This window comes from Nelusetta ayraudi, unplaced genomic scaffold, assembly GCF_046127955.1.
Source record: "Nelusetta ayraudi isolate G7.1 ecotype Tasmania unplaced genomic scaffold, CSIRO-AGI_Nayr_v1 ptg000002l, whole genome shotgun sequence".
NCBI lineage: Eukaryota > Metazoa > Chordata > Actinopteri > Tetraodontiformes > Monacanthidae > Nelusetta > Nelusetta ayraudi.
This window is the reverse complement of record NW_027466052.1, coordinates 8,483,452-8,496,368: the sequence shown is the minus strand read 5'-3', so window position 1 is coordinate 8,496,368 and position 12,917 is coordinate 8,483,452. Positions and strand designations below refer to the sequence as shown.

Below are 12,917 nucleotides of genomic sequence, written 5' to 3'. Positions count from 1 at the left end.
CAAATGAATCCCAACTGAGCTTGACAATCCAGCAGTTCTAAGTTAAATAAAAAAAAAAAAAAGTATAGAAAATGAAATGGATTTGACAGTGAGTCCAAGGGATGAAGCAAAGCCACTGCAAGTGGCACTTCACAGTAATCTCAAAATCTCTTTCATCCATTTCAATTACATACTGTATTTCAGCCCCACAGAGCACAGTGTGATTATAATAGTAGTAAATTAAACATATTAATGCACGACAACAACACGCTGGCAGTGTAAATTGCAAAGTAAGTTTGCGTCCAGTTTGTCTTATGCCCCATATTTTCCTTGTGGGATGCGACCTGATTTTCTACCTCCGTGATTCGCCTTCGCTCAGAAGCAACACAAATCAGCCCGGACACACACACAAACACACACACACACACAAATCTAAGGTCTCCTGTTTTGACCCCATCATTCTCAGTTTCCCAGCAGAGCAGTGCAGATCTCAGCAAGCATGGATTCAAAGTGAGTGCGTGCACGCTCAAGGTCAGCCCGTTAGCCTCTGGTAATTAAAAACAAGCCCTCCGGAGGCAGCAGAGGTTAAACGGGGAGGTTCACTTTTCTGCCTGCGACATTAAACCCAGATTACACACTCTGCTGATGATGTTAGTTAGACGTCTCAGAAGTGCGATCTGCAATTCAGATGGCAAGCCGCTGTTTGTTCAAGGGGGGAATGGGGTGAGAAACAAGGTTGGTAATCCAGTAATGTATCAAATATTAATTAAAAATGCTCAGGAGGAATGCCTCTCTTTTTGCAACCAATGGGGATGAAAAAAATAATATATGTGTATATGTACAATCTGCTGCAGATGCACAGTGTACCAGTGTCTGCCGCAAACATCCAATGTGTCCAAGTCGCACAAGTGCGACAGCGTCCAACACAAACCCACACAGCCCTTTGTGCTCTCGGTGGCGTGAGCGCCGTCCAACTGCCCCTCCTCACGCGCACTTTGCGCCGCGATGCTGCCTGTTTACGACCGCGGCTCCTTCACCCCTGTCTGGCCTGGGTGCTAAGCACTGGGATGGATATGGGGGCATTAACTGCGCCTCAGTGCACCGCGCCATTTAAAAGGCAGCGCAGCGCCAGCCCCCCCAGTTTGCCACAGGGCTTGTACAGGGCTCATTGCCCAGGGCTAGCAGGCAGGCTGACCAAGGCCGAGGCCCAGATGTCAGCAGTGGAGAAGGCACCCTGGTGCACTGTGCCGAGGCTTTCCAGTATGGCTCAACATCTGTCTCATCTGCTGGCACCCAACCTGCCCTTCTCGGCCCCGCCCCGCCCCGTCCCCTCCTCCCGCCTGTCTTACATTCACACTATGTATATTAAAGTTCTTCTCCAGCATTTTATCTTCCTGCCGCACACACACGCCTGTGTGTGTTTGTGTGTGCGGCGTGCGCTCCTACAGGCCCATGGGCCCTGGAGCCAGCCCTCCCATTCAGTGCGGCTCGCTGCATTATCCACTCTATCTGTCCATCTGTCCCTCTGTTCGGCGCTGCCTCCATCCAGCTGCTCACCTAGCCGTCCTATTAGCCAGCCTTCCACACGCAGCTAGCAGCGCCGCCGCCGCACAGCTCTGGGTTACCTTCAAAGGCCGACTCCTTCACATAAACAGAGAAACAGCTGCTCTCTAACGCTGCGTCTGTTCTCTCTCTCTCTCTCTCTCTCTCTCTCTCTCTCTCTCTCTCTCTCTCTCCCTCTCTCTCCTCACCCTCTCCCCCTTTCAAAGTCAAAAAGTGCTTCACTTGTTAACGATGGAAGTAGTTACTCCACATCTGCACCGTGCAGGCATTTACATCCAAACAAAAGATAATGCGCCTCTCCCACATTCTTCCTGTTTGTCCCTGACTGTGCTGACACTCTTTTCTTATCGCTCTCTGGTCGTCGGAAGCCTCTGAGTACTCCTTCAGACTGCAGCGTCTCCTTGAGATCTGGTTCGGGTTTTGTCGCCGGCGAGCATGTGGGCCGCCTTTCATCCTTTGCAGCGCGAGCACGGGCCGAGGCCGAGCACAGGTCTATCACGGGCCCATAGAAATGCGGCGGCGAACGAACGCCGTGTTTCGAACGGTAATTGCAGCGTTAAGTCTCAATTCGAGCGGCTCAACTTCCAGGATTGTGAAGCATAAGGATGCGATACGTCTGGAGGGGCTGGGGGGTGGGGGGGGAGCAAGAGCATCGCACCAAATGACTGGAGGATAAAAGCGCAGGAGTGATCGAGGGAGAAATACACAAACTAAGACACTTAGGGGTTTAAGCAGTGGATGGAAAATTGGTCGAAAAGGAGCAGCAGTACATAAAAATGAAACTTTGACTGACTGAAAGCAGAAGGTTTCTATTTGTTTAGTACTAACGTTGATACAGCATGCAGCCAGCCCAGATGTTCTGTTTTATCCAATAATGCTCCCTTCAAAACCCCAAAGTCTGCTTCCAATCACGGACAACAGGACTTCCCCAGAGGTCCTCCTCCTGTTTGCCCGTTCTGTTAAAAAAAAAAAAAGGTTGGCTGAAATATTCAGTTTACATTTGCTGAGAGTAAATTGTTTTTTCTTTCTTCCTCACTTGCTGACTGATCCTTAGGTATAGTGTACAAACAGCGAATTAAGCGCTCTCTAACCCTCCCCACACACACCGACTCCAGAAAGAGAAAAAAAAAATCTTTTTGTAGAATTAGGAAAAATTCTGTTCTTGTCTGGTTTTACTCAATTGAATACAGCGGCTGTCCAGGGCTGATAGGGCACAATCTGCGCACAATTTCCTCTGTTCGCTGAGAGGTGTCACTTGCAATCAGGGAAGGACAGGCGGGGACGGAGCCATTGTTTCCTGCTGGCCCCGGCCTCATCCCGGCCCTGTGTGGCCGCTAATGAAGAAGGGCATGTCGCGCTGGGATAGTTTACTGGCCTTCCCTCCTGTGACTCCAGGACGAGAGCCAATCTGTCAGGCAAACATTGAGTGAAATTGCCCCGTGGTACAGCAGCGCTCGGTGACAGCCGCTCGCGCACTGCCAGCCGCCCGCCGGACTGACGCTACCATCCTGTATTGACAAGCAAATTACGGTGCCCAACACTCAAACGTGTGCCGCTGGATTCATTTACCTCCATCGGCTCAAAGCCTTTGTTACCCCGGTGTTTTTTTTTTTTTTTTTCCTCTTTTTCTTTTCCTCTGAGCCGAGGGGGCAGGAAATTGGGGCAGGGGTCCCAGACTGTTATGACAGAGGTGATTGTGAAGAAGCTGCATGGGCAACATTAAGACTGATGGAGCCGCTTCACTGCTCCGACTGGATGGCTGATCGCATTACCTCGGCAGCATTGTGGGAATTAATTTCTCCGAAATTATAATTTTTTTTTTCAGGTTCATATATTTCACAATTTAACCCGAGCAAATTGTTGAAAATTACACCTTGCCATGGAGCTGACAGGGAGAGATATTAATTGAGGCCTATTGGGGATCTGCGCGTGTGGGATTTGGTCTGTGACAGAGGATGAGATTGGAGGGAACACTAGAACAGGTCTGGGCGATTTAAAGGTGTAGTTCATAAAGAATAAATTGAGAAATGTGTTGGCATTAATAGTGTTTGCATGATGGGTGGCAAATTTCAGAATTTTGTTTTATGTTTTGTGCACAATCCTAAGTGTTTGGCAATTTTCCTGTGGTTTCTAAACACAATTTTGCACTTATCTTACCGTTCTGTTATCTTCTGCTAATGTTGCTCAACACACTTGATCGCTCTCACTGAAATTTGAGTCGTTGATGAAATCATTTTTGGAGTAGATGTGTGGCCGCTGCAGCCAATAACACTTTGCACTTTTCCAACTGGCTTCATAACGCGTTTTAATCACCGCCAGTTCACGCTTAGTCGAGAGGAAGTGGGGGCAGTCACATGGTTTGTTGATCCCAGCCACGCAGAAAAGGGCATGTTTGACTTGCCTTGCTGTTTCGAGGGGGAGTCTCCATGCAGGGTAAATAGCAGCCGGCAGGCTGAATATGCGGCAGTCGGACAGACTTCAATTAATGGGAAATGCACCACTTTTTGTTGACTGTGTTCCTAAAGGTCGGTGGAGTCATGGTCCCAGAGTCAGTGTTTTCGCCCCGCTCCCAGGGTTAGGTACATAAGAATTAATCACCGCAGACTCGTCCGTCCTCCTCCAGATATATGACTACTGTCTCATCTGATCTCTTCTTCCACTGCCATAAATAAACTCTGCTGAACTATAACCTTTATTCAGTTTACGTCGGCAGAAACCAAGCAAGACGTTTTTGGCCCCCTCCCGCCGCCCTCCTCCCCAAACAAAAACAATCAAACAACGCATTTATCCCTGCGGCCTCAGCCTTCACTCTCACAAAACACACCTTCGTACATGAGCAGAGTCATTTTACGTTTGAGCTGAACCCAATAGCCCTTCTCACGGATTAATGACTCAGAGCCAGCTGCGTGCATTGTTCCAACTTGCCAAGACTCGTTAACACTGACGGCGGTAGCCTCGGCAGGACAAGTGCCACATATATCAGAGCGCTGAGACTATCCCCCTCAGTCCTAAGGTGCCTTTGTTTGAACTTGACGTGCTGTTTTCCGTCCTGGAGTGTCACGTGTCTCGGCTGCTTGCGAGCCTCCGCCACACGCTTGCCTCTCAGGAATCTGCCTGTTTCTGTCAATTGTTTTTTTTCCCAAGGACCAGCTCTGTTTTTCAAGATTCAAGAAAGTCTAGACCGATTCAAATACAAGTCTGCAGGTATGCAAAGAAATCTCAGTCGGGGACGATTGCACAACAGACTCATTGAAAATATACAATTTAGCTTTTTTCATCTCCTGCCCCAAATTGTTTTAGTCCAAAGACGTAAACAACGAGAGCAACAAAAAAATCATTACCGACGTGGAAGCAGCAACAATTGCGTTGGCTGACAGAAGCCTCGGTAACAGTAGTAGTCGTGAGCAGACTGAAGGATGAGCGCCGATGATTATCTCAAATTGAGGCCTCAACTTAAGCACTGACCTGGGTTAAGTTTTGAAAATTGCTGTGTGAGAACCAGAGTCCTGGAGGAGCCTGTAGGGCTTGGAGCCCAGCCTAACATTTTACATGGCTCAGAACCCCTACTTAGCCCCAACCGTCCCACTACCAGTTTGCTTTTACTACGCAGGTAATAACACCCCAATTATAAAAAGGTTAAGGCGCCGCGCAAGACGCGCACATACGTCGAAGCTGGCAGGTGGTTAAAAAAACAAAATCCGTTTGCCGCCGCCAAATTTGCGGAACGTCCCTCAACCTCCGTCCCCTTCATCCAATCCTGTGCCTGACAAGGCAAGGTGTGATGCAGGCGCCTTCCGAGGATGCTCCTCATCCAATCAGAATACAATTACCTGCTTACAATTCCACAGTTTACCATTGGAATGTTCTAAACAGATGTTTTTAAGCATTCCACAGATTTCCTAGTTTTTTGGTTTTGTTCTCTGTGCCCCAACCTGTCTGAAGTTGTCATAGAGAGCATATTTGCTCATAATTGTCTTTTATTGTTTTTTTGAGTGTTCTGTCGCAGACTGATCACTCCGTCGCATATCATGCTATTGAATCTGTCTGGTCCACAATGGCTCCTATTAAAACAATTCCTCCAACACGGTTAATTGTCCCCTGATAAATTCCCTGGCAGGCAATCAAGGCAACCAAAGTAATTCCCGTTCCCTCTAATAACTATTATCATCTTAACTCCTGTGTCTGGCGGAGCCGGTGGAGATAAATCCTCAATAAAACAGGATGAATTACATGTGTAAGGTGATGAGCACGCGTGAGCTAGGGGGGCCTCCAGGATTATTTAGTGTGCAGCTCATTACTTAGCGTACAGCTGCTTAGCTATCCTTTCTGCCCTGGGCTTGGCAGGCGTCCCTCGCATTCTTTGTCATAGTACTGTACATACCTGGAGCTGGAGGGGGCTGAGTCCTGACGCTGCTGCAGCTGCCATTGTGGATGGAATGAACTGCACCGGGTAGTTATCACCTGTCAGGGAGAGAGGGGTGGGGGGTGGGTTTGGGGTGGGGGGGGGACAACAATGTGTGCAGGTTCAGACAATGAGCTGGCCCACAGCGACCAGGCAAGTGCCAACACAGATCCTTGCGCTGCGCTACTTTGCCACAGCAATGTGGCACATTGCACCCAGCCCCTCGGCTTCAAGCCCAAACATCTGCATTAACAAAAGGCTGAGCTGGTCTGACTGGAGCGGGATTACTGAGGAACGCTGCGCACCATTCACGCCGTCCTCGTGCCGGCGCGCGGCCGCTTCTGCTGCAAAAGCACCATGACAACAACAACTGCCGACGCACAGTTTCACAAGTTTCCCGATTTTTAAATTTTTTTCCTCGTATTTTTCCTCGAGGTGCGTGATGCTCAGCGTGCCGGCGAACGTTCCGAATAAATGTTGAATAAGTATGCCGAGTAAATAGGGAGAGAGAAAAAAAACTCTCCCTTGATACTTGGCAATTATGAAAGCATGTTCTCTCAAGCGTTTCATACAGCTGTAGACTTGTCTGGCTTTTGTTCAACATCACATTGTTTGCTTCTGACTGATAGCTTTGGCAGCCGAGTGAAAACACTTGTGTGCAAACTGGTTGGAACAAGTGTGCAGTCACAATAACAAGGTTGGGGGGGTGGAATGAGAAAAAAAAACACTACACAACTACACGCTCTTATCTCACATATCGCCGTGATCCGGCAGAGAATCAAATGGCAGCGCTGCAACCTTATTATTCACCAGTGCTGCTGCTGCTGCTGCTGCTGCTGCAGGCCGCCGTCAGGGTAGGAGACGGGATATTAAAAGCGGCTGCTGTATGAGTGATATCCACAGGGGCGTACGACTGAGCAGCAGACGCTTTCACACACTCGGCCCAGTGTGCTGAGGTGGGGGTGGGGGGGTGCGTTTTTCGAGAGAAGGCTGGTTTGAAGCATGTGTCTGGGCGGGGGAGGCAGCGGGAGGGGGGGGGGGCTGCACAGTGGGAGTGTGGGACTGGGGGTGGGGGGGGTGGGGGGTGGGGGAGGGATGGCTGGCCTCCGCTCAGACCCCACTTCTGCCTGTCACTTCTCCTCACAAACATATGGAGCCATTAGGCCACAGACAAGGTAAATGTATATACCTTCTCTTTCACTTTGGCCCGGCCCGCCCGCCCGCCCGCCTCACTTTGCAATCTTGTACAGCGCAGCACAATGTGATACAGCCCATGGAAATTCAATCCCCATTTAGCAGCAAATAAAATCACGCCGCCGAAGTGGTTTCAAATAGTGCAGGGCCCTGTGTGCGGGTGTGTTTTTTTTCCTTTTTTTGGGGGGGGGTGAGGGTGGCGGGGGTGAGGTGGGGTCTGCGGTTATTTCTACACCACCTCATTTTGGTATCGCTTTCTCTCCGTCTCCCTGTCTCTGTGCCGTCTGTGATGTTGGGTTTGGAAATAATAAATGGCTGGATGTCTCTGGATGTCATGTGAAACCTGGGGAGGGTCATGCGCCGCTAAGTGAGCATGCTATAGCCGCTAGGGGAGGGGTCTCTGGGCTCCGAGGGTCTGGGGTTTCGGTGCACAGACAAGTCTGACCCCAGCTGTATGGGGGCCGCTCTGCCAGCCAGGTCAGTGTCACTGGTTACATTCAAGCAAGAGGTTTATTTTTATTTTTTTTGTGTTTTTTTTTTTTGTGTGTTGGCCGAGGCTGGTCCCACGTCCAGGGTCTGAACCTCTCCTGGCGCCGGTTAAGGAGGAGGACGGGTCAGAGCAGGCTACGCTGCCGTCATAGATATGCTCGTGTGTAACCGGATCAAATTATGTTGGATGAACTAAGTGACTCAAACCACCGAGCGTGTTTTAAGTTTCTTTCCTTGTGCAAAGTCTTTTGGAGAACATGGTGCACGTCAGGTGTCGGGATCATCGGAAACCAGGACACAACATAAACTTTTTTTTAATCATTTTAAAAATCTGTCCTGCTGTGTGTGTTGCTCACAGTGAGCACAAACTATTTCCTGTTGGTCGTGATGAGAGCTCCTCCAGCTCCAGCTGTGATGGACTCAGGCACCACACACAGCCTTGAAGTTTAGCCTCAGCTCAACTTTTTGCTGGGCACGCTCCACGTCACGCTGCAGCTGCCAATCATGTCTCAGTAATCTGACGCTGACGAACGGGGTGCCGTTAATTTGATTATGTGAGAACCTGCAGCACGGCCGCTCCGGCTTCACATCACATGTGCAGCCCCGAAAGACTGGAATAAAAAAAAAAGGAACTTTTTCACCGAATCAATTTAGCTCAGACCGCTACCACATGGTGAGATGCAAAATAAATAAATAAATCTAAAATAGAATATAATAGCTGGAGGAAGACTAAGAGGCTTTAAGGCCATTCTGCAGGAACATCAGTAGCCCATCACACCAGCGAGAAGCTCAGGAAGTCCGACTCGTGTCTATTTGTTTAAAAGATGAGTTTGGGTTGCTCTGACTGTGCTTGTCAAAGCGTGCGACACTGGGCCATTGAGCACAGCCAGCGGATGGTGTGATGACTTACCACCATGGTGCCAGAATGACTCCGTTGCCATGTGAGCGCCGCAGGGCTCGAGGTCATAAGCGGCCGTCCCTGGGAGCTGTGTCATAATGACACCGGCAGATTAGTGTGCCTCAGTCTTATAAAGTGAATGCTCGGCCGCCGGCTCCATGGGAGCAGGGCCACGGCACCGTCCGTACAGCACCGCAGGTGGCCCAGATAACATTGTCCTTCCCGGATATAATGTGCACATTGTGTCGGACTTGCGGGTGAATGGCGGCGCTTTTCAAAGACCTCTCCCGACGACCAGAGTCATTTTCAGAGCCCCTTCGTCTCTGCATCTCTGCCGACTCATGAATAATTCAGGAGCCGTACACGTTGTGACCCCCTGACCATGATTCCATAATAGCTCCTGTTATTTGAACTAAAACATTTTCCGTGTCAAACCTATTGCAGGGAGCGCCCTGGTAAAAGACTCCCCCTCAGGCACTTTGTTTAAGCTGTCATGGCTCCATAGTTCCAAAACAGCTGACTTTCTTTTTTCTTATTCTGTGGTTTTATAGTTAATTCATTAACTGCGCTGCCACGCCGCTCAACGCTCTGTTGTGAAAGTGCTTCCTTCTGCGTAGCCCCCTTTTGCTTGTTTTTATACTCCTTTTACAGAGGACGAGGGGGTTTGTTTTTCTTTATTTTCTCCCCCCGGCAAGAATCATAACCGCTCTTTGCCTTTGACCACAGGGTTTTGTGTGAGAACTCTCCCCATTATTAGACGAGGGAGAGGGAAGATGAACTTAAAAGTGCAATGTGCAAATTCCGCTTTATTTGATTAAATAATTAATAAACGTGCCTTAAAAATAGCCGGCCATTGGGACTGGGTAAAAAGCTTTGACTGGAAACCAAAGATCACTTTGGGACGTTGGCTTTTTTTTCCGGGTACTATGGTATGGCATTGTGGTGGCATGTCTTTAATTTGAACAAGATTACACAGAGGAACTTACTGCTTTGGCAGGGCATCACTCAGCATGTACCAACAATTATCATTTTGATTCTGAAGGCTGGGGGAGGGAGGGCGTCTTTGGGAAAGACAAAGGCGCAGAGCGAGGCATGCTTTTACAAGCAGAGAAAATACTTATGTGTGCCGGAAAACCTGTTCCTTACGTCAGCCTCCCCTCTCAGTTGTGTTTACTTTACTTCCACATAATAGCTTCAACATTCCCAACTTGCCTTTTGCCGCATTTGTCTTTAAGTTTCGCGGGATGAGCTTTATTTGTTCTCACAGTTTTTCAGACTTTCCGTGCGGTTTTTCCCGCTAATGTGCTATTAAATCTCCAGCAGAGGACACCTAGCAAACAATTACTGCTCGCACGCTGGTGAAAGAGTTGCTCTGGCTTTCATGTCTAAGGCGTGTTTACATTCCTCTGCCTCTCTGCTCATATCTTTTGTTTCACCTGGACTAGAACGAACTCGGGGGCGAGGGGGGGCAGAGCGGAGCTGCTAGTGTGAATCTGGGATTGTGTCTGGGATTTTGGTTGGTCTTTTATTTTGGTAGTTTTCTGTCGTCCACTTTAGTCTTTTATTTCGGTAGTTATCTGCTGTCCACCTTAATCACGGAATTTCCTCAGGTTACTTAAGGACTCAAACAGAGTACCTGCAGTATCTTTTGGTCACTTCTGTGTGAGTGCTTTGTCACTTTGTTAATTAAACTTAAATTACTTTTTTCGAGCCTACCGTGTCCGCAACTCTTTTCCTCACGTAACACATTCGGCAGTAAAAAACAGAACCTGTTAGGACGAAGCAGGCGCAGGGAGAACAGAGACTGGAGTGTCGTGCATTACCTGGCTTATAAGACATTCCGGGAGGGAAGAGGAAGCCTTGCTGGGCGGCTGCCGCTGCTGCCAGGGTGCGTTGGTCGTGTGGAAAAATGGGGATCATGAGCGGAGGCATGTGACCCTGGACCTGCTGAACAGACAGAGAGCGGAGATCAGAGAGAGGCCTGAGCGGGAGTCACGGTCCAGAGGAACACAGCGAGCGCTCGGAGGAGGCGGCCAGATCACAGCTCCGGCTAACGCGTGCTGACAGGGGACCTCGGCGGCAGTGGCGGCCCTCGCGTGCCCCCCGCGAGACCTGGCCGAGCCGCGCCGGCGCTTAATCCCAAAGCGCAAGTTTCACCGCGGCACTTCAAAGGCCTCGCACGCGCTCGCCGCCCGGCCGTCGGTCGGAGGGAGGCGGCCGGTCGCCCCCCCCGAAGAGGTTTTTTGGCACCTACTGTATCGGGCGAGGCGGTGCGTTCGAAGACGAGCGGGTCGGAGGGACTGCTCAGACCCAGCGCCACGTCCTAAATTTCGACTCTTCTGTTCTGCTCGGGTATTTTCACAGTCGCCGCCCACTCGGCGGCGAGCGAGTCTGTGTGGAGTATCGCCTGTTTGATTTCTGAACAGATGTTGTGAGGTTTGATCTCACCGCCACTCTCTCTATGATTCGGGTGGGAGAGTCACTCTGCATGGCCACTGCACTCTGGGCCCAACAGGGTTCAACCCCAACCCGCCCCGAGCAGGACCACCTTAGGGGACCCTGCCTGGAAAAAGGGGTTAATAAAGGTCAGTCCCCAAAATAAACACTTTCCAGAATGTTTCTCCATTCATCCCTTCTTAAAATCAACTCGCAATAAAAAAGAAGGTGGGGGGGGGGGGGTCCTGGGTGCAATTACATCCTCTGCATTGGGGCATGAAATCAACCTGCTCCAAGGAATGACTCCCCCTCCCTTCCCCATCCCGTGTGTGTTCTCACTAAGGTCTGCTATGGTCTCTACTTTTTCAGCCGTCCCTCTTCCCCCCCCCCCCTCTCTGGTGCAGTTGCGCCCAGTTTTTCTCGCGCTCTAAATGTACATGAAACGACTTTTATATTGATCTGTCCGGAGGTGCAGAGCTCGACTGAAAACTAAATAGAAAGTAAAATTTTATGTCCCCTGGGCTTTTTTATTTATTTATTTTTTAAAGAAGTGCAAGTGCGGAAAGTGCAATATGAAATAATAGAAAAGTATGTGATTCCTCTAGGACAAAAAAAAAGAAAATCAGCAGAATGTGCTGTTGGTGAAGAAAAGTACATGGCGTTAAAGGCCCTAAGTGAAACGTTGCTTTATGGGGATTAGCACTCCAAGTTTCCATGCTGAACGGGTGAGTGATGGATTCAGGTCTCGCATGCATGGAACATATGGAAAAAAATACAATAATTAATGTCATAACATGGGAACATAAGAGCAGCAGCGGCGGCGGGGGGTGAGGGGGAAGCACCGGGAACATAGTTTTTCTCTGTCTGTGGATCTGAACTGTTAAACCAGATGGAGTGTCGCTGAATGAACAGTAGTCAGAGCGTAGAAGTGAAAAACAGGAGAGAGAGGGGGGTCCTTCTTGCCACATCTTTCCAAAAGCGAGAATTAACTCCTGTGGCTCAGCACCATTTCATTCTAATGATTATTTTTTTGTGTTTCCCAGTGGAAAACTCCATAGTGTATATATCAATATTAGCTTTAAGTGTGACAGATGTGTTTAAAAGTAGATCTATTGTACAAACGATTCCAAAGGATTATGAACGGTGCCTTTGGTGCACGGGGGTGTGCTTCCGCTACGATTGAAGTTGAATTTGAAAGTACGAATGGATCGGTAAAAACAACTGCAAATTAGGTGTGTTTCCATTCGTTGGGCCTCGGGCCGGGTCGACTGAACTGGACCTACGTGACGCGTCATTAGAAGCCGGCGCGGTTGCTAGGCGACAATTCCACGCTGGACTTTGGCAAGACGTTGATGCTACTTTCACACCGAGCGGAAAAAGGAAATGGAGGGATCAGCTTTTTCAGCTCTTTATGGCCAATTAGTTGTTACTCCGACGCGCCAGTTTCTGGAGGTGGGTTTACAGTCTTCCAGAAATCGACAATGAAATGCAGAAGCTGTAATGTTGTCGCCACTCCAACAACAACAACATCACCACTGACCACCGCTGACTCTGTGTGTGTAGGAGAGACAGTGAAAAAAGATGGTCTGCACCTTCGCGATGCCAAGCAAAGCTGGACTGAGCAAGGAAAAGTAAAAATAACAAAAACTTTTATTCAAGTCAAAAGTTTTTTGTTTTTTTTTTTTTGAATGACTGCCTGTTCCGTCAGTTTTTTCCTCGCAGATCTTCAAAATCAGAAAACAAGTTTAGGTTCTTTAGGTAGTTAAGTTTCAGGTACTTGGTCACGGTTCACGTCTGTGCTGACTGCAACCAATCTCGCCCCATTCGCATTTTTATTGCTGTTATTATTTCAAAACGTGGGGCAGACTATGCAAGGCTTGCCGAGGCAAGAAAGACTTTGTTCAGTGGAGGGGAATCGAACGAGCTGGAATGGCCGTGATTTGCAGGGATGAGCCC

At 49.1% G+C, this 12,917-nt stretch overlaps 1 protein-coding gene across 3 annotated transcripts in view; it reads right to left on the bottom strand.

The window, feature by feature from the left end:
* Positions 1-12,917, bottom strand: part of sox6 (SRY-box transcription factor 6) — a 127,992-nt gene that overhangs the window by 29,106 nt on the left and 85,969 nt on the right. For 2 of the 3 annotated variants that reach the window (XM_076021837.1, XM_076021854.1), the window contains 2 exons: positions 10,349-10,472; positions 5,924-6,003 (listed from right to left, as the gene is read on the bottom strand). In XM_076021837.1, the coding sequence (XP_075877952.1) occupies positions 5,924-6,003; positions 10,349-10,472 (204 nt within the window). The remainder of the gene's footprint in view (positions 1-5,923; positions 6,004-10,348; positions 10,473-12,917) is intronic. The other variant, XM_076021845.1, reaches the window with a different exon arrangement.